The sequence below is a fragment of the Sciurus carolinensis genome, chromosome 1 (genome assembly GCF_902686445.1).
Source record: "Sciurus carolinensis chromosome 1, mSciCar1.2, whole genome shotgun sequence".
In the NCBI taxonomy this organism is placed as follows: Eukaryota; Metazoa; Chordata; class Mammalia; order Rodentia; family Sciuridae; genus Sciurus; species Sciurus carolinensis.
In genome coordinates, this window is record NC_062213.1 from 208,460,239 (window position 1) to 208,480,291 (window position 20,053).

General features: G+C 60.4%; 2 protein-coding genes across 5 annotated transcripts; both read left to right on the plus strand.

The window, feature by feature from the left end:
* The first annotated feature begins 205 nt into the window (after positions 1-205).
* Aurkaip1 (aurora kinase A interacting protein 1) lies at positions 206-2,000 on the plus strand. 3 transcript variants are annotated; one of them, XM_047552516.1, is made up of 4 exons: positions 206-368; positions 957-1,046; positions 1,276-1,721; positions 1,821-2,000. In XM_047552516.1, exons 2-4 carry the CDS (start codon positions 995-997, stop codon positions 1,920-1,922), a joined length of 600 nt encoding a protein of 199 aa, XP_047408472.1. In that variant the 5' UTR covers positions 206-368; positions 957-994; the 3' UTR covers positions 1,923-2,000. The 3 variants fall into 3 exon arrangements, with proteins under 3 accessions (XP_047408472.1, XP_047408464.1, XP_047408454.1); XM_047552508.1 differs by lacking the exon at positions 206-368 and adding an exon at positions 486-533; XM_047552498.1 differs by lacking the exon at positions 206-368 and adding an exon at positions 540-696.
* An 11,573-nt stretch (positions 2,001-13,573) lies between these two features.
* On the plus strand, positions 13,574-17,618 carry Mxra8 (matrix remodeling associated 8). 2 transcript variants are annotated; one of them, XM_047556685.1, is made up of 10 exons: positions 13,574-13,708; positions 14,727-14,750; positions 14,845-15,147; positions 15,257-15,358; positions 15,429-15,899; positions 15,998-16,156; positions 16,286-16,325; positions 16,393-16,469; positions 16,542-16,622; positions 16,827-17,618. In XM_047556685.1, exons 1-10 carry the CDS (start codon positions 13,660-13,662, stop codon positions 16,850-16,852), a joined length of 1,332 nt encoding a protein of 443 aa, XP_047412641.1. In that variant the 5' UTR covers positions 13,574-13,659; the 3' UTR covers positions 16,853-17,618. The 2 variants fall into 2 exon arrangements, with proteins under 2 accessions (XP_047412641.1, XP_047412634.1); XM_047556678.1 differs by having other exon boundaries at positions 15,998-16,325.
* Positions 17,619-20,053: the final 2,435 nt, after the last annotated feature.

The window sequence follows — 20,053 nt, forward strand, 5'->3', positions numbered from 1 at the left end:
AGGCGCCCCTGCAGGTCCTTTGTGGGGTTCACTGTGCGACCTCGTCCATCCTAGCCAGCAGGCCTGTTTAGGTAGATGGCCAGGCGCTGGGCAACCTTAGGGGGTCAGCCAAAGCCGATCCTCCAGAGAGTTGCTTTTGGCGTACCGTCTGATTTTTCCCTCCCCGGGTACAATATCGGAGCTTGTCTGCCTTAGAAAAGCTGTTAGATGTGGGAAGGGAAAGGAGTCTGTCAACCGAGTCACCGCCAGTTCCGCCGGCCCCGCCTCGCGCAGAGCTGGTCCCCAGCCCCGGAGGGAGCTCCGACCGAACAGCCCCAGCCACTTCCGTCGCCGCAGTCTTGGGCCCGCCGTGGAGGACCCCGGCCCTGGTTAGTCCGGAGGCGCCGCGTAAGGTGGCGCATGCGCGCAGACACCCCGGGTGAGACTGGGAGTGCAGTTTCCTTCCGCGAGGGACGAGGCGGAACTGACGTATGCGTTAGGCCTGCCCTTCGAACCGGAAGCCTTCGCTTACTGAGTCCCGGGGTCCTGTGTCGGTGCGAAGTGGGGTGCCGGGAGGTCGTCAGGGGGAGCCGGGCATAGGAGCGGGTTTGACGGCGGACCGGAAGTCAGGCGCGGCGGTAGAGTGGTCAATTCCAGCCGCCGGGGTCGCCGGCCGGCACGCCGGCGTCGCGCTCTCGTGGGGGCCCTTGCTCTTCGGTGCGTTGGGACGTTGATCGCCCCGTGCTGTTGGCTTGGGAGCCTGCGGGAACTGAGACTCAGGGAGGGACGGTGGCCCGTTGGAGTCGCGCCTCCACTGGCGGGGTTCGAGCAGGAGTCTGGGCGTCCGAGGGGCGAGCGGCGTGTGAAGGCATGCCCTCATTGCGGGCCGGGGGGACCCAGAGCGGTGGGAAGCGGGAGTCGCGCGTCCTGGCCCGCCCGCCGCTCCCGCCTGACCTCAGCGGCCACCTGTGTTCCAGCTCCCTGGAGCACCTGGGGCCGCCGCCTCCCACCGACCATGTTCCTGCAGCGCCTGACTTTTCAGCTGGTCAGGTCTCTTCCCTGGGCAGGTAAGAGCCCTGAGGATTGGGACTAGGAACCTGGGTTAGGAACGTGTCTGTCACGGCAGCCTAGCTCACCCTCAGCTGGAGGTAGGGACCTGGCCTTAGGCTTCCCTTGAGAACATCACAGGGGTTGGACTAGGAATAAGGTACAGGTCATCTCTCCAGGCTTGGGTGGTGGCAGTGTTCCTGCCTAGTGTAGTCTCAGAGGGTAACTGTGTCACATTGTTTCTTGCAGGTTGCAGTCGACCCTGGCGTGTCTCAGGGGTGCTGGGCAGCCATGCCTGCCAGCCACCATACACCTTGCAACCCACTGGCCAAAGTAGGGCTGTATCCCTTCCTGGCAAGGGGGCCCAGTTGGAGCTTGAGGAGTTGCTGGTCCCCAGAAGGATGGCCATCAGCCCTCTGGAGAGCTGGCTGACTGCCCGCTACCTCTTGCCCAGACTGGATGCTGGGGTTCCAGTGTCTGCTGCTCCAACCCAGCCCTTCCAGTGTCCACCCAGTCAGGTGGAGGGGGGTGCTACGCAGGAGCACGAGGAAATCTGGGATGCCCCTCACATGCAGTGTAAAAATGTGCTGAAGATCCGCCGGCGAAAGATGAACCACCACAAGTACCGCAAGCTGGTCAAGAGAACCCGGTTCCTGCGGCGGAGGGTCCGGGAAGGACGCCTGAAAAGGAAACAGGTGTGTCGGGGTACCTTCTTGGGCCTAGGGGGAGTGAGTGACTGAGAGTGCATGACTTTGCCAAAAGTCAGTTGGTGGTGACTTCCTCTGCCCTTGCAGATCAAGTTCGAGAGAGACCTGAGGCGCGTCTGGCTGAAGGCAGGCCTGAAGGAGGCCCCCGAGGGCTGGCAGACCCCCAAGATCTACGTGAAGAATAAATGAGACTGGGAGCCTTTCTCCCCTGCCCCCCATGTTGCTGCACGTGACCTTTGTAATAAATGTTGGGAGGACTCCACTGTCCCCACTTGTCCTGGAAATCTGCCTAGCATGGGATCCTGAGCTGCCCCGGACCTTTCTGCCTGGCAAGGGCTCTCTTGAGGTGGGGGCCACTGCCCTCTGCATTGGAGAATCCCAGGGCTCAAGGGGGCCAGTCATCTGTCCGTGCTGCAGTTGGCCCTGGCTGTCTTGCCTGACTCTGCTGAATCGATGTGTGCCACAGGGAAGCTGTACCCAGCCCAGGACTGGGGGACTGCACACACAGGTGGTGGAGTGCTGAGAGGCAGGTTGGCAGGGATGGCGAGAATATATTGTATGAATGGAGCTGTGGGTGGAGCTTGCTGTGGAGTCAGGAGAGGCCCTGGTTTCCCTAGGGATGCGGATGGTACCCTGCAGACTCCTGGGTCCTCTGAGCCCTGCTTGGCTGAAGTCATGTCGGGCCACAGGGGCAGGCACTGGCATGGCTGTCAGTCTTCCAGGTGCCTTGACCTGGTTGGGAACCTGGCCAATTATTGACTTCTCAGCCTCTGCCACTTCCCTGGGTTCTCAGTGGGGTAGGGGCTGATTGGTTGCAGGGCCTGGAGAGTAGTTCAGAAGGTTTAGGGTTGGGGGTGAGGAAGGGATACTGTTCACAGAACTGGAGAAGCCCAGAACCTTGGCTTGAAACAGAGGGCCTCATGATTCCCAGTTCCCCCAGGTGAAGAGAAACATGTCACCCCTAAGAGTTGGGGGCCCAGAGGAATCCCTGCACTTATGCATCAAGCCATGGAGAAACTGGACTGCAGGCATGGGTGCCTGGTTAGGGCACCAGAAATGTGTGTGGGCTCTCGGCCTTGCTCTCTGCCCTCTGATCCCTGAGTTAGATGCTAGCAATACAGGTGTACCCAGACTGCAGCCTCCACCTGATACCACGTCAGGGCCAAGGCATCTCTTGCTAGGACTCTCAGGGCTTCCTGTTTTTTGGTTACAAAAACATGTCTGGGAAACCAGGTGTGGTGGTGCACACCTACAATTCCAGCAACCTGGGAGGCCCAGGCGAGAAGAACAAGTTCAAGGCCAACGTCAGCAATTTAGCCCCTAAGCAGGTTACTGAGACCTTGTCTCAGAATAAAAAATAAAAAAGGGCTGCGATGTAGGAATGTAGCTCAGTAGTAAAGTCCCTCTGGGTTCAATCCTCCCCTACCCCCCAAACCAAAATATTTCTGAGGCCTGGACTTAATTCCCTGCAAATTAGGTCTCAGAGGAGGGGAGGGGAACTTGAACACAGTTCCCTGGAGCTTCTGAGGTAGAAGGGACATTGTGTGGATGGCTCCACGTTTCTCTGGGAGCCACATGGAGCTAGCAGGTTTCCAAACAGCAGGGTCCTGTCCAGGTCTCTGTCTGTCAGGAGAGACTCGTTAGGGGCTGTGTAAAGGGTGAGGCTGACCACAGCCTGGAGGCCTTCCAGGGTGCAGGCTTGCCTACACTGGTGGCCACAAGGGGGCAGCAGCCTGGCTTCTGGCAGGCCCTAGGACCAGGCTGAGGACCAGAACAGCAGGCGGGAAGCTCCCCACAGGCCTCCCAGCGGGGTCATGGGCACCCTTTCTGGATCTAGGTTTCCCTCACAGTGAGTGGGGCTGGGGTCCCAGGACCAGCTTGTCAGCAGTGGAGCCTCCCCCGGGTGGAGCAGGGCATGCCCTTCTGGAGCTGGGCCTCCTGCCTGCTGCTGGCGATCTTGGCTAGTGCCCAGGGCTGCCAAGCAGCTGCTCTCGGTATTTCCTGCCAGCCCTGCCACAGGAACTGCCCTGAAGCTCACCCCACCCTTCCCTGCTGTGGGAGAAGTGGGGTGTAGAGTGGGCTGTCTGGAGCCAAAGTCTCGGGCTTGGCAGGGTGGTCTGTGGGCGTAGCAGACCAGGTGGCTCAGGAGCCCATGCTGGCCCCTCCATCCCAGTTCCCGGGGTGCCAGCCAGAGGGGGCTCCAGGGCAGTGGTTCTTAACTGAGCCCTGGGCCACATCTGGAGACACTTGGTTGTCACACTGGGGGCAGAGGTCAGGGCTGCTGCCAAATCTGAGACACAATGCCCCACCAGAGAGAGCCAGCACCAAACGTCAGCAATGCCAAGGGTGAGCCCACGTGTCTCTAGTCACCTCCTCTCCACCCGCCCCCTTGAGTAGGGCCTGGACTGCAGCGGTTGCTCTGCCTGTGGCTTGGAAGCCTTTAGGGCCTGGCCACTGCCTCAACAGACAATTTTATTTTTATCTCTGCAGCTGCTCCCAGGCTGCAAAAGGCTGTTCTCTCTTCCCCTATTTGGTCTCAACCCTGCCTCCCAGCCCCTTCCTGTTGTCACCCCTGTTCCGACCAGAGGCAGACTAGGTGCAGTGGGGTGGAGCCTGTTACGCCGCCCCTGAGCTCTGTCTGGCTATCAGCTGGCTTCCCTCAGTCCTAGCAGCAGACACCTGGGCTGGGACCTGGCATCCACCGTAACAGTGGGGCATCCACTGCCCCACACCTGCCTGCATGGCCAGTGTCCTGGCCCTCCAGCCTCCAGTGGGGCACTCCGACCTGGGTTCCCGTGCTGGGCAAGGCACAGGTGTGAGGAGAGAAGCCCTGCGTCTCCAGCCAGCCTCGCTCCCTGTGGCCTGGGGAGCACGCAGCTGGCGAGGGCAGTGGGTCCTCCTCCCGGAGCAGAGCCCAGAAGGCTACTTCCCTGGGCCGGGTTGTGGCCCGCTGACTCCCTCAGGAAGGATGCTGGAACTGTGCCCAGGGCTGGAGACGCCTGGCTGAGGTTCGAAACCCCCACCCAGTTGTTCCCCAGTGTGGGCTGCAGAGCCCCAGTTGGGTCTCTTCAGAGTCGGGGCAGGGACGGAGGCCATGGCCCCACAGCTGTGTGGCCACCCTGGCAGGCTCTGTTGCTTCTGTTGGACATGGGACTTCAGTCTGTGGGTGCCGCCAGGCCTGGGGTGAGGACACCATCCAGCAGAGACCGCTCCAGGGAGCTCCGGGCTGGCTGTTCTGGCTAGTCCTTACCCGACCCTCGGGCCCCTCCTCAAACCCTCCCTCTTGCACTGTGGGGCTGCCGGTCCCACCAGGGTGTCCCCTCTTCAAGGGGTCCTGCCATCCTCTTTCCGGTGTGCTCCCTCTCGGTGCTCATCGGGCGGTGGCTCATTGAGGAAGCATGTAATGGACACATCAAGTGGAGCCCCTTCCACCTCAGGTCTGATGCTCAGTTCCTGCAGTACTTGTTTGTTCTGCAGCAGATACAGGCAAGACCCGGACACAGAAATCGAGTTGCTGAGTCCTGTTTGACTCAGAACTTGATTACTTTTGTTTATTTTGTTAGTTTTGGTGGTGCTAAAGATAGAACCCAGGGCCTAATCATTAGGTAGTGCTTACCCCCGAGTTACACTTCAACCCTTTTTTTTTTGGAACAGGGTCTCTTGAAATTGTTGAGGCTGGCCTTGAAAATGTGATCCTCCTGTGTCAGCCTCCCAAGTCTGTGGGATCACAGGTGAGCGCCACCATGCCCTGCCAGATAGTTCTTTTAATCAGGACAAAGCCTGGTCCAATTAGTCTGGTTTTGTAATTTCTATATGAAGAAACCGTATGGCTTTTCCCCGACTTTGTCAAGGTGCATAAAACTGTAACAGTATCACAGCTTTCTATTTATGAAAGCTTAATGAATTTTACTTTCCTCGATTTCCTAGTCTGTTTAATAAGTCAGGCAAGTTACCTTTTTTCCCAAAAAAATATTTAAGCTCACATAAACATATTTCTTTAACTATGGAAAATTAAAGTATCTGGCAACTTTCATAAAGGATTGTCCTTGTGAGCCTCGGACAGTGCTGTGCACAGTTAGATTTCACTGCCAGGCGGGTGGCCCCAGGGGCTGTCAGGGCACCTTCTCAGACGGGCAGCAGCCCCTCCTCCATGTGCTCTGGGGCCGTGTGGGGCTGCTCCCCTCAGGCTCCGTCCCCCTCCCCAGGCGTGTGACCTGTCAGACACCATGGGCTCTGACCATAAGGGACCTGCACACTGTCAGTGGAAGGGAGCCAGGCCTACACTCCGCCAGGATAGGAGGAGGGCATTGTGGGCCTAGGCCACAGGGACAGAGGCAGCCGGCACTTGAGAGAAGCTGTCTGGGACCCACCAGTCCAGGGTCTGTCCCTGACAATACCACAGGGAACATGGACAGGCCGTCCCCACCAAGTCCTGCAGATGTCCTGATGAGCAGAATCTCAAGCAGCAGCAGGCAGCTGGCCACGGAGGCAGCTTTGGCCCTCCTGTGCCCGGCTGCGTGGTCAGGTGATGTTACCCCACACTCTTGACTTCACATACACACAAGCCCTGTTGACTCACACCCTCCTGCAGCTCAGCATGAACTTGAGGGTGCTTACTTCACACTACTTTGTTGCTCAAATACTCTGTGTGTGTGTGTGTGTGTGTGTGTGTGTGTGAGTGTGTTACTGGGGATTGAACCCAGGGTGTTCTGCCTCTGAGCCACATCCCCAGCCTCCCCCGCATTCCACACCTTTTCTAATAATTTTTTGAGACTGGGTCTTGCCGAGTCCCAGGCTTGCCTGGAACTTGTGATCCTCCTGCCTCAGCTTCCCAAGTTGCTGGGATGACAGGCCTGGCCACCACATCCTGCTCATTGGATTTTGACCTATGCTTGGTGCTTTGTTCTGGAACAACCCAGTGCCTGTGTGTGAGGGCCACCCCAGCATCCTGAAGAGCAGGCAAGATGGGACGTGCAGTGTGCAGTATCTGAGGACCCACTGACAGAAGTGTGGTCCTGGGCAGCAGCAAGACCAGCGGGTTCCCCAGCTTGGGTCAGGAGGAGGGTGTGGTTACCAGCTAGGACAGAAGTGCCACCGTCCTGTCTGGAACGTGCCTGGCTTGTCTTAAAATGATACGGAGCAGCCAGGGCCCAGGAGCTGGGCTCCCCTGCCACCCTAACAGTTTTGTCTGTGTCTCGCTGGGAAACAGGCAGGAAGACCTGGTGAGGGCCACCCAGGGCAGCTGGCTGCAGGACTCACGCAGTGACGGCAAAGTTCACAGCAAACATCTGGATAAGTTCTAAAGATGCCAAAATTCACAAAAGAGTACAGAAGAGTGGGTCACTGTAAAAGCACATTTGCCTCACAGTCAACTTGGACAGTGACTGATGGATTGTCCATTCTGTTACATACAGGTTGTTGTTTTCTGGGGCTGGGGAGATAGCTCAGTCGGTAGAGTGCTTGCCTTGCAAGCACAAGGGCCTAGGTTTGATCCCCAGCACCCCAAAAACAAAACAAAACAGGTTGTTGTTTTCTGTTTTGGAGGGGTGGTTACTGGGGATTGAAACCATGGGCGCTTTACCACGGAGCTGTATCTACAGCCCTTTTTATTTTTATTTTGGTAAGGGGTCTGATTTGCTGAGGCTGGCCTTGAACCTGCTATCCTCCTGCCTTAGCCTCCAGAGTTGCTGGGACCACAGGCGTGCGCCACCATACCCACCGTGCTATATAAACGTTAATGTAGTTACTAAAGCCCAAAGCTTGACTTTGTTACCTGACATGAGTACTTATGTAAAGACGAACACATTCTTAGGAGGCACCCTCCTGCTGAACTAAGAAGGCACATGGAATAGAAAAGAAAGCCCATCCCCAAAGTGCTGGCTCTCTTGTGGGACCAGGGGCGCTTTGCTCCACCCTGACCCCTGGCCCTGCTCCAGCTGCTGACTGCAGGGCTATCCCTACGCAGGGATGTTTCTCACCTGGTCCTCCCAGATCCTTCACTGCTGTGCTGTGGTTAAATATCGGCTCCATGTTAGACCCACGACCAGTGGCCCTCCCTCCCTGCATGACAGAGACACTGACCGGTTGTCTCTCCAGCGGTGCCTTCTGATTCTGCCTATCAAAACTTGAACCCAGTTTCCCACGTGCAGAATGGACGTGTCTTTACGCCTTGCCTGCCCGTGGGGCCCCCACGGGACTCCAGCCACACCAAGACCACCTGCCCGCTGAGGGGGGTGAGGACCTCTGCAGACACACAGGGAGTCCTGCCATCTGGTGACCACCTCCCACACCTCGCAGAGCCCTGCCTTGAAGCCTTGCCACAGGTAGCGAGGTCGGAAGGGCGTGGCCTTCCCGAGCTGCCCCGGGAGCCACACCCAGGACGACCTCAGCCAGCTCTCAGGCAGGCATGGGCAGGCATGGGCAGGCTGGCTCTCGAGCCGAGGCCACCGCAGGCTCTCACACTGGCTTTGTCGCTGGGGCTCAATGCTCCTGTGGGTTCGTGACAATCAGAACAGACACAAGCACGTCTGTGATCTCAGGGCCAAGGATGGGGCTCCGTGGGAAGGCATTCCTGGGTTCAATCCCCCCTGTGGAAAAGCAGAAGGATTATTTTAGAGTAAAGGAAGAACAGATCTCAAATAAAACACAATAAAATCAAATAAACAGAGCCAGGTGGCACGAACTTGCAATCCCAGTGGCTTAGGAGGCTGAAGATCACAGGTTCAAAGCCAGCCTCAGCAACTCAGGGAGGCCCTAAACTACTTAGCAAGACCCTGTCTCAAAATTAAAAAATTAAATGAAAAGGGGCTGGGGATGTGGTTTAATGATTAAGCACCCCTAGGCTTGTCCCTGGTACTAAATAAACAAACAAACAAAATAACTGAAAAAAAAAAAAAAACAACAACCCACACAACTAGTCAGCACACCTACAGCCCCACCTAAAAAGGAGACTGAGGAAAGAGGATGGATTGGACCCAAGAGTTCCAGACCAACCTGGGCACAGTGAGACCAGGTCTGTGTGCTGTGTGTGTGGTACTGAGATGGAACCCAGGGCTTCTCACAGGCCGGGCAAGCCCCCCACCATAAGCCTCATCCCTCGCCCAAGACCACCTCTCACAAGCATGAAGACAAGGGTTCGGGCTGGGGCTGGAGCTCGGTGGCAGAGCGCTCACCTAGCACGCATGAGGCCCTGGGTTCCATCCTCAGCACCACCTAAAAATAAAATAAAGGTATTGTGTCCACCTACAACTAAAACAAAATATCCTTTAAAAAAGTGTTCTCCTCCAACCCCCTGTAGCCGGAGGGCGCACGAGGCTGCCGTGACACAGGACTCGGGGGCACTGGGCCGCTGCTGCACCCCAGCCTTTGCTGTGCTCTTTCATTGTGGTCCGGTGCCAGGCAGCAGCAGGGTCAGTCACTGGGCAGGCCACAGGCAGATGGCCTGGGAGTGAAGAGGCAGAGGGGTCCCACTGCAGTAGGCTGTGAGGACCCGGTGCTGGCTTCCACGTGGAGGGGGCGTCAGGAAGGTCACTGTAGGCCAAGTCAAGGCCACCTGGTCATCAGAGGACTACGTGTGATAGGCATATGGCTGGACTGAGCTCTGCAGCAGGTGGTCACCATGCCACTGACCCCTTCCTCCAGAGCTTCCCTTGGGTGAGCCTCACCCACCCGTGCGGCGGAGGAGAGAGGCTGGAAGGCAGCAGCAAGGGGCAGCAGGGGCCCTGCGGGACCAGTGTGCCCTGAGAGGCGGCCTTTCATCCTGGGCGCAGCAGACGCGGCCGGCCTGCTCTGCCGCGCAGATGGAGCCTGTAGCCAGTCATGCTGCAAGCAAGCTCCCCAAGGTCGGCCCCCAGGAGGCTCTGGAAGGTGCGCGGCCCCGGCTTCAGGAAGGAAAGCCCGGCCTTCCTGACCCACTGGGCCCCTCTACCAGCAGCCAGTCCCAAATTGGAGACCAAGCACTGGTGGACCTGGGGAATCACTTCTCCTCAAGGACAGGTGACTTTTGCTTCCGTGAGCTCACCCCGTCCATTCCAGGGGCGGATTTAGTCTCCTGCTGCTGGTAACATTCACATAGTCACTGCATGGTTCCCTCAGCCAAGGGTCTGTCTCTCGCTGGGGTCCTTGCCAGCTTGTCCCTGAGGGTTGGTGGCCCTCTTCCGGCCACTCAGGCTGAAGGATCCTGTCCCTGCAGCTGTGGGGCTGCTCCTTGGCTGTCAGCTGGAGTGCTCTTGCTCCCAAAGGGGACGCAGGCCACCCCGCCAGCCCCTGCACTGAGTCCTGCTGCCCTCAGGTCAGAGGGAACAGCACTGGGTACCTGTGCGGCTGTGCTGGGACACTCCCGCCTGGGTCAGATTGTGGAGCCCCACGGACTAGTTGAGGGGCTGGATCTATGCCACCCATGCTCGCAGGAAGGGGCTGGGTGGACGCAAGCCCCATGGGTCAGGAGTCTTGGGCACCATCTTAGAATTCTGCCCACAGGTGGACTTGGTGGGGCCATTTTCCTTGCATGTCCACATAAACCCTGACGGCTTTAACCCAACCATCTCAGTGTTTCCTTCTCATGCAGACTCGGTCCAGGCCTCCTTTGCTGCCCCACCACATGGGAGGCAGCCTCCTCAAGTGCCCTGTCCAGTCAGTCCAGCCAAAGAGCGTCTGCCTTGTTTGATTCTGCTGTTGGTACTTGCCTCAGTGTACAGAATGATCTGAAGAGCTGGGCACAAGTGTTGGTGCACACCTGTGGTCCCAGCTTCCTGGGAGGCTGAGGCGGAGGATTGAAAGTTCAAAGCCAGCCTCAGCATCTTAGCGAGGCCCTAAGCACTCAGTGAGATCCTGTTTCAAAATAAAAATAACCAGGGGCTGTGGTTGTGGCTCAGTGGTAGAGCACTTGCCTTGCACATGTGAGGCATTGGGTTCAATCCTTACACCACATAAAAAAATAAAATAAAGGTATTGTATTCATCTACAACTGAAAATATTTTTTAAGAAATAAAAAAAATAAAAATGGTTGGGGAGTCAGATGTGGTGACACACACCTGTAATCCCAGTGGCTCAGGAGGCTGAGGCAGGAGGATCACAAGCTCAAAGCCAGCCTCAGCAGTTTAGCGAGGCTCTAAGTAATTCAGGGAGACTGTCTCAGAATAAAGTATGAAAGAGGGCTGGGGATGTGGCTCAGTGGTTAAGTGCCCCACGGTTGAATCCTGGGTACCAAAAAACCAAACAGAACAAAAAAACAACAACCCAGAATGATCTGAAGAAACCAGCGTGCAGGTTGATCAGCTGCCAGCAGGGCAGGCCTGAATGCTTTACAGTGTGGGGCAGTGCCTGGGGCAGGCCTGGCATACAGTTGGTGCCTGCTAAGTGCTTGCTGAATGAAGAAGATGTGCAGTGTTTTTTTTTAACTATCTTCTTTTGGTTGTTCACACACGTATTGATTTTGCAGTCCTGAGGGCGGAACCTAGGGCCTCAGGCAGGCCAGGCACACCTCCACTGAGGAGCTGCACCCAGCCCAGGGTGGACTTGGGTGTGAGCACCTTCTGTCTGTGTGCGTGTGCGTGTGCGTGTCTGTCTCCCTGTTCCTGTGGACCAGCGGAGGCGGGCTGGGTGGCCTGTGAGTAACCCAGGCCCCTCAGAAGGCCGGATCAGGAGGGTGGCAAGTTGCAGGCCAGCCTGGGCGACCGAGTGAGGCCCTGTCTGGAAATGCCCTCAGACGGCTGGGGGTGGCTCAGTGGGAGGGTGCCTCAGTGGTTCCCATTCCCAAGCCCCAGAGTGAGCATGAGTGGGTGTGCGCGGCTGTGTGCACACTTGGGTCTGGTTGTCTCTGGGCCTGTGGATTTTCTTCCCCATGTGCCGATGAGCCGGCTGCTTGGAATCTCCGAGTCACCAGGAACAGGAGCCAGCGCCGGATCCTGGATCCCGGCTAGCGCCAGTGGACTGGCGCATCCCCCTGTCTGACCACGCCTCCAGAAGAGCTGCTGGGCCCAGGCCCTGGTCCGCCCGGGCTGGGGGCCTGGCCAGAGCACGGCGAGGTCAGTGGTTTTGTTTTGTCCTGGCCTGCCCTCTTCCTGCAGAGAGGAAGTTGCCAGTGGAGAGTGGGCTGTGTGTCCACAGCAGGGCAGGCAGCCCAGCCCAGGAAGGAGCAGGAGGGTCCCAGGCCCTCGGCTGGGGGGGGCAGGCACTGGTTGGCAGCCCAGCCTGCCCCTCCCCAGCCTCCGTGGTCATCTGTGGCTGTTTCCTGCTGAGGGTGGGAGGGAGCAGCGGGCCTTCTGCTCCACACAGGAAGCACAGGACAGCATGGCAGGAGAGTGGGGCTGTTGGTCAGCCGTGCCTGCCCAGCCTCTCAAAGGTCAGGCCTCCCAGACATCAGCATCAGACCTGTGACCTGCCACTGAACTGCTGGGGTCTGCATTTTGAGGGCATCCCAAATTTCAGCAAGCAGGGTTGAGGACAGGGACCCTCAGGGATGGGGAGGGCCCTGTGGCTATTTAGGGTGCCCTGGCCTGAGCAGGGGATGGAACAAAGTGCCTCTAGTCTCCTTCCAACTCCCCCCAGGTCCCCATTGGAGTCAGGGCTCCTCCTGGACCCCAGAGGTCAGCCATCTGCCTGTGGCCTGCACCTTCTCCCTCTGTGGGGACAGAGAACGTGAGAGGGACAGCCTGGGACAGGTGGGTTGGGAGAGACACGCAGCCGAGGTCCTGTTCCCAGGGAGAGTGGTGGAGATGTCCACAGAGGCTTCAGCACTAATGGAAACCAGTTAGAAAAACAGGGCCGGCGGGCTGGAGGGCCGCAGGGCGGGGCTTGTTTTTCCAGAATGAAGGCTGGGGGCGGGGCTGGGGGCGGGGCTGGGGGGCGAGTTCCCACTCAGACTCCCGGCTGGGAAAGGGGCCCCACCCAGCCTGGAGAAGCTGGGACCCTCAGGTCCTCGCCCGCTGACCCGGCCCTCAGCCCACCCTCTGCCCCACTTGTCCCCTCCCCTCGTGGCAGCCGCGGGTGGGAGCCTTATCCGAGGACCCGGGAACCCTGCCCCAGGGCTTGGGGCCTGTGAGGAGCATTCCATCCACATGGGCGGCCCAGACTGCATGGAGGGGTTCTGTGGTTGCTTAGAATCTTCTTTTCTTCCCTTTTGTCTTGAGGTTTGCTTAACTAGCAGGAGCGGGTTTGGTACACAGTGCCTGCTCTGTCATTTCACATCTGTTTATGTGACTTGTACGTTTTCCCAGAGCTTCAAATTTGTGCCTTTCGTTGTGGGGTGGGGGGTCTCCCAGGGGCACATAGCCTGGGTGAGTCTGGTTTTAGGGACAGGAGCTCTGCCCAGGTCACCCACCCCTCTGGCCTCAGTGCCAGGGGCACTACCCCCTGCCACCCTGGCTGGCTCCTCTGGGTCCTAAAGAGGACTGGGCCTCAGTGCCCATCATGCCCCCAGGGAGCCCACCAGGGCCCCTAGAAGTGTACCAAGTTCCTCCTCAGATAAGAGGAAAAGGCAGAAAGGCCATCAGGCACAAGGGGCTGCAGGTGGGAGGGAGCTCGTGGGGGAGGACAGAGGTGGGGACAGAGGGGCCCCCACCCAGAACAGCAGCCCAGGAAGTCCCAGATGTCAGACACCCACAGAGCCTCAGGGGTCCTCCCTCAGGCCCCATTGCCCCCACAAGGACTAGGCTGCTACCCCTCCCCAGGACTGACCAGCAAGTGACCGGCCAGGGCTCCACTCCACCCTCCAGGGCAGGGTGGCTGCAGGGCAGCCCCTCCCCACCAGACCAGCCAAGGATGTGGAGGCCAAGGGGCCGGAGCAGAGGGAGTGGGCGGGTACAGATCGCCGGCCCAGGACTCCGTGATGTCACGGCGGGTGCTTGGCGGGGGAGGGGGTCGGCTGTTTTTCTGGAGAGTTGGAGCTGGAGCGAGACAAAGCCAGGCGAGGGGCTGGGCTGGCGCCATGGAGCTGCCGTCCCGCGCCCTGCTGTGGAAACTCCTGCTTCTGCAGAGTGAGTCGGGAGGCTGGGGCTCCGGTGCCAGCTACCCGTGCTGGGCAGAACCGCCTGTCTGCGCTTGGGCTGGGAGGGCCGGGCGCCCCTGCCAGGGACGGGGACGGGCTGGGGGCCTCGAAAAGAGCATTCAGTGGAGGGCGTCGTGATTCAGACAGACCTCTGACAGTTCCCGTGTGGGATGTGGGGACGCTGGAGCCCAGAGGGGGGAGCCCGTGGCCAAGGGTGCCTCCGGGGGCCTCCTGAGCCCGGCTCACCGACTCACCGTGGGGCTCCAGGTTAAGTGACTCAGGTCTGCACTTCTCAAGGGGATGCCTGAGAACTCTGGGGCTTGCAGGGTCTGCCCAGCCCCCTTCAGGGCCCCCTGGCCCGCCCTGGCTGGCCTGCTGACCCTGCACATTCCTCTCAGAAGCTCCGGGCGCTCGGCCACTTCTCTGCAGCAGGAACTTGGGCCTGTGGGGTGGCAGATGGGGGCGCTTTCCCCATGCCCACTCCTCCATCTTCAGGCTCCACTGAATCCTGGTTGTGGGGCAGCATTCCCTGGGGTCTAAGGTCTCAGGACCCTCCAGGGCTCAAGTGGTGTGGCCCTCCCACATGAGCATGTGCACAAGCCTCAGGCTGAGGAGTTTGGAGTGGACTCAGCGCAGTGATGCGGTGGCTGCTGATGACAAGCCCACACTCCAGAGGCAGCCATCAAGGGGTCAATTCCTGGCCTACAACTCAGCCCCTGGGGAGCCCAGCTTCCCCACTCCTGAAGGGCAGGAGCTGTCCCCAAATCCCAGGCAGAGTGGCAGTGAGGGTTGGGGGCTTGTGAGGGTCTGCCCATGTCCAGGAGCCCCACCCTGTGTCCCCACTTCTTCTGCTTCACTGCAGCCGCAGTTCAGTGGGCATCATGGAAACACCCTTGTCCGGGACTGCAGGGGGGCCCAGGAACCAAGTGGCCGCAGGCTGGGGGGCGGTGACTGGTACCAAGGGCTGAGGGTGCTCCTCCCTAGTCTTACTCTTCTTCTCCTTCCAGGCTCTGCTGTTCTCCTATCCTCAGGTTAGTGACCACTCTACCGTGTGTGTGTGTGTGGGGGGGCACTCCTATCAGTCCCCTTGGGCCCCAGCCCTGCTGACTCTCCTTTCTTCATCAGGGCCCTCCGGGTCCCCAACAGCTGGCAGTTCGGTGGTGTCTGAGTCGGCAGTGAGCTGGGCAGCGGGTACCCAGGCCGTGCTTCGCTGCCAGAGCCCGCGCATGGTGTGGACCCAGGACCGACTGCACGACCGCCAGCGTGTGGTCCACTGGGACCTCAGCGGCGGACCGGGAGGTCCAGCGCGCCGACTTGTGGACATGTATTCGGCGGGTGAGCAGCGAGTATACGAGCCGCGGGACCGTGGCCGCCTGCTGCTGTCGCCCTCCGCTTTCCAGGACGGCAACTTCTCACTGCTCATCCGCGGTACGGTGATGGAACCCCGGGGTGCCCAGGGAATGCGGGCTGCTGGGGCGCGGGCGTGGCGGCGAAAGCTCATGTGGTCGTTTTCTCCGGGCGGGCGGGCGGCAAGCAGCAGTGGAGGAAGGCGACGAGGGGCTGTATACCTGCAACCTGCACCACCACTACTGCCACCTCTACGAGAGCCTGGCCGTGCGCCTCGAGGTCACCGACGACCGTGAGTGTGCCCCGCGCGCGCCCCCCACCCCTCCCGTCGCCGGCCGCTGACCGGTCCCTCCCCTCCGCAGCCCGAGCCGCGCGCGCGTACTGGGACGGCGAGAAGGAGGTGCTGGCTGCGGTGCGCGGCGCGCCCGCGCTGCTGACGTGCGTGAACCGCGCGCACGTGTGGACCGACCGGCACCTGGAGGAGGCGCAGCAGGTGGCGCACTGGGACCGGCAGCCGCCAGGGGTGCCGCACGACCGAGCCGACCGCCTGCTGGACCTGTACGCATCTGGCGAGCGCCGCGCCTACGGGCCGCCCTTCCTGCGCGACCGCGTGGCGGTGGGTGCGGACGCCTTCGCGCGCGGCGACTTCTCGCTGCGGATAGACCCCCTGGAACCAGCCGACGAGGGCACCTACTCTTGCCACCTGCACCACCACTACTGTGGTCTGCACGAGCGCCGCGTCTTCCACCTGAGGGTCACTGAGCCCGCCGCGGAGCCGCCCCCGCGGGCCTCGCCCGGCAACGGCTCTGGTCACAGCGGCGCCCCCGGCCCAGGTGAGCGCGCCGACCCGGGGAGCGGGAGGCAGTGCGCCCTCTGCCCGTCCAGCGTTTCCTCCTGGGGCCCGTGCCTGACGCTGCCCGCCCGCCCGCAGACCCCACGCTGGCGCGAGGCCGCAGCGTCATCAACGTCATAGTCCCCGAGGGCCGGGCCCACTTCTTCCAGCAGCTGGGCTACGTGCTGGCCACACTCCTGCTCTTCATCCTCCTGCTCATCACTGTGGTCCTGGCCACACGCCAGCGCCGCCGCGGAGGTGAGGCTGGAGCATTCCAGACCCCGGGGCTCGGGGGTGCTGTGACCCCGCGGATGGCGAGCCCAAGTGCGGAGGGCTTCATCGGGGAGGGGCGAGGCTGCCCCCAACACCGTCTCCCTCCATCGGCAGGCTACCAGTACGCCGACAAGAAGCTGGCAAAGTCCCCAGGGTGAGTGCTGCCTCCCGCCCCGCCCCCGCCCAGGCCGGCCACATCCGCTAACCTGCTGCCCCTCCAGGAAGGATGTGAACTTGGCGGAGTTTGCCGTGGCCGCAGAGGATCAGGCTCCTTATAGGAGTGAGGACATTCAGCTAGGTAGGCCAGACACCACGGCCAGGGCGGGGAGGGCGCCTCTGGGAGGACCTCACCCTGCTTTCCCCACACCAGATTACAAGAACAACATCCTGAAGGAGAGAGCTGAGCTGGCCCACAGTCCGCTGCCGGCCAAGAGCATCGACCTGGACAAAGGTGAGCACTGGTGGGGAGGCTCCTGCCACCCCTCTGCTGACCCCAGTCTACCCAACCCCAGGATCCCAAAGGCAGGCTCCAAGTCCCACGGGCAGAAGACCCCTGCCGTCTCTACTCAGGAGTCTCTGAGTTCTGGAGAATGTCTGCCCTGAATTTCCCATGGAAAGGGGCAGAGTTGACGCCAGCTGTTTGGTTGGTTTCCAGAGTTCAGGAAGGAGTACTGCAAATAAAAGGGGCCTGGGCTCCTGGCTGGCCAGCAGCTCTGCCTTGGAGGATGTCTCCTGACCTTCCCACGCTCACCTGGCTCCTTCCCAGCGGCTGGACCCGCTTGCTTTCCTGGAACTCGGTCTGGACTGGCCAGAGTGGCTGCCCTCACACCCTCTTCCAGGAACCACGTCATTCTCCTAGGGACTCTGCCACAGTGGCCACCACCCTTCGGCCACCCTTGTCCACTGGTGGCCCTGCTCCCACTTCCAGCACAACCAAGATCCCTCTGTGTCCACCAAGGCTTCAGGTCCTCCTGGCCTCTCCCTGCTAGGGGCAGGAAGATGCTCAGAGGGGCTCAGTCAGGACCTGGGGGCTTAGGAAGCTGGGGTCAGCCTGGAAGGCTGGCACAATCCCTTTCTTCAGGGGTGCTTTGTGCCACTGCCCAGTCCCCAAGGGCCTTTCCAGATTGCATTGCCCAGAGTCCCTGCTGGGCTGCCGTCTGATCTGTGCTGGGACTGAGGACAGCCCTCTGTGCTGCTTTGGGCCACTGGGGCCACCCCTTGGCTCCACCTCTGCTTTTGACCCCTTTCTCCAGCTTTCTCTCCCCTTTTTTCCATGGCCCACCTGAGAGTCACTGGGTGCCTCGTGACCTTGACCAGTGCCCCTCCCTGGGCTGGAGTCTGGCTTTTGATTTGACTGAGGACAGAGTGGGGCGGGGAGATGGTTCTGTGTGCTGCCACATTTGGTCCTACTGGGGGATTTGCCACAACCCAATAAAGGCCACATCTGACTTTTAGACTTGGTCCAGGTATGCCTACAAAACCATCTGTCGTCCCCCCAGGAGCCCCCAGGCAAGTGTTCCACTCTCTTCGCAGTGCCACAGTCCTGTCCATCCCTGTAAGCGGAAGGTCTGGGTCCTCCCAGGAGCAAGGGCCCAGTTCTGTTGCTTACTCCTGACAGCGAAGGGCTTTCAGTTCTTCTGTCTGTCTGGATGCGGGAGGGAAGCACATGAGGACAGAAGGGACCACACGTTAGTCCAGTGCTCTGAGGTGCAGACCAGAAACAGACAGGAAGGCTTCACCAGGATGTAGGTGCCACACTACAGAGTTCAGGAGATGGCAGGAGAGCTGGGCCCCAGGGTCTGGTCAACAGGGGCTTACGCTGGCCCCCTGCTCAGCCGCTGATGAGGAGCTGACTGCGTGTTCTTGGCACAGCACAGGTGGAGGTGAGGGAGAAAGAGTGTACACGGACCTCATTTACCACCAAGGCCCCTCCTGCAGTGCCCTCGGAATAGTGGGGGAAGAGCTGGGCACAGCTGCACTTGCCTGTAATCCAGGGGCTTGGGAGGCTGAGGCAGGAGGATCACAAGTTCAAAACCAGCCTCTGCAACTTAGCAAGGTGCTAAACAATTTAGGGAGACCCTACCTAAACAAACAAACACACAAAAAAATGGGCTGGGGATATGGTTCAGTAGTTAAGTGCCCCTGGGCCCTGGGTACGATCCCTGGTACCAAAAAAAAAAAAAAAAAAAAAAATAGTGGGGACAGTAGGGTGGCAATCACCTACAAGAACCCACATGCCAAGGTGTGTAGGTGCACCTCCCTGCCAGCCTAGCAGCCTGTGGCCCCACCAGTGGCTATACTGTCACTGGACAAGCCCTTCCTGCAAGGGCTCAGGCTGTGGCCACACACTCACCTCCTCTGGCAGGGCCCCAGCCTGACCGTGTTGGCATCAGCCTCAGGATCAGCCTCAGGCCCTGGATACTGTCCTCTCCTACAATTGGGGCTAAATGTTAGGTGGGAGCTAGAGGGCAGCTAGCCCCCATCTCTGACCTGACCCACAGCTGTTTGTGTCTGGCCTACTGGGCTCTCAAGGCAGGGACTGGCTTCCTTTTTCCTTGGGCACCAGCAGAGACCCTCCAGGGTCAGACCATCTGAGACCATCCTGCCTGGCTTCTTCAGGTTACCCTTGAGGAGACCAAGGTCTGAGGGGAGAGGGCCCTTCTCCAGGTGAAGGCAAGGTGGTGAGCAGGGCGGCAGAGTCCTGCTAGTCATCCCCATCAGAGCTAAAGCTGCAGGGGTCAGGACACTTGGCCTAGGCTATACTTGGAACTTCTGACCAACCTGTGGGTCTCCCAGGCAGTGGTGGGGTCTTTCTTTGTGTTGGTCTTGTGTCTGGGATGATCACAACCAGGCAGATGGGAGATTCCCAGGTCACAAGGGGCATCACACATGCCTTCCCCCATCACCCCTGCTGCAGCCTAGGACCGCCCCGCCTCTGGCCAGCGTGGGGCTCCTTCTAGTGGCCTGGAATCTTTCTCCTGGGGGCAGGGAGACCCTCCAGGCCTGCAGAGCAGCAAGCGGCCGGACCCTTCACAGCCTGAGGCGTGCACTGGGTCTCCCTTGCCCGGTGAAGGACTTCTGGCTGGCCCAATCTACACAAAGTTCCTCTGGCTTAGCAGTTGCCAGGGCATCGAGCCTGGACAACTCTGCACACCCGTGGCCACGCGAGTTCTCCACCCGCGCGAGCACTGCATGCACTTTGCCAGAGTTTCCTGGAGCTCCCGTGGGACCCGGAAGTGGACACACGAGTTTGGGGCTGGTGCCAGGCGCACATTGCTGTTGGCTTGGTGCCCGACCCAATTATCTTCAGCTTCCTGCGGTGCGCCCCACAGCCCGCCAGAGAGACCAGACGCCTCTGGACTCTGGGCACCCAGGACCCGGACATTCTCGGGAGAGGGGGGAGAAACGGGGACACTACCAGCGACGCTCTCCCTGGTCTCAGTGCATCTCGGGTCCAGGGGCGCGGGGTGGCCGGGGGCGGGGTCTCCCTCTGACAGCTGGGGACCCGATGCGCAGGTGAGGTCGGGGCTTCCTGGGGGTCCCTCCGCCTTTCCCCGGGGCGCGTCCGTCTGTCTGGGTGCCGGGACCCCAGGACTGAGCGTGGACTAAGGCCGGCGCGCGTGTCGGGAGCGCCCCGTGCGCCTGGCCGGGGACTCGGGGCCCGAGCGTCGAGTGGGCTGGGCGGTCGGCGCCAGGACCAGCTAGCCAGGAGCCCGCGCGGGCGTGCACACCGTGCCCTCCGCGCCCTCCGCCCGCCCCGCGTGCACACCGCGCCCCACCCGCGCGCCCCACCCGCGCGCCCCGCCCCGCCCCGCCGCCCCGCGCCGCCCCGCCGCCCCGCGCGTGCGCAGCCCCGCCCGCCCCGCCGCGGGCGGCCGGTGA

Bases quoted from the DNA above. Each gene is read 5' to 3' on its own strand.
- Aurkaip1 (XM_047552516.1), top strand. From the start codon at position 995: ATGTTCCTGCAGCGCCTGACTTTTCAGCTGGTCAGGTCTCTTCCCTGG. The intron at 1,047-1,275 runs GTAAGAGCCCTG...TGTTTCTTGCAG, and splicing joins CAGGTCTCTTCCCTGGGCAG to GTTGCAGTCGACCCTGGCGT. The intron at 1,722-1,820 runs GTGTGTCGGGGT...CTGCCCTTGCAG, and splicing joins GACGCCTGAAAAGGAAACAG to ATCAAGTTCGAGAGAGACCT.
- Mxra8 (XM_047556678.1), top strand. From the start codon at position 13,660: ATGGAGCTGCCGTCCCGCGCCCTGCTGTGGAAACTCCTGCTTCTGCAG. The intron at 15,359-15,428 runs GTGAGTGTGCCC...TCCCCTCCGCAG, and splicing joins CCTCGAGGTCACCGACGACC to CCCGAGCCGCGCGCGCGTAC. The intron at 16,623-16,826 runs GTGAGCACTGGT...GTTGGTTTCCAG, and splicing joins GAGCATCGACCTGGACAAAG to AGTTCAGGAAGGAGTACTGC.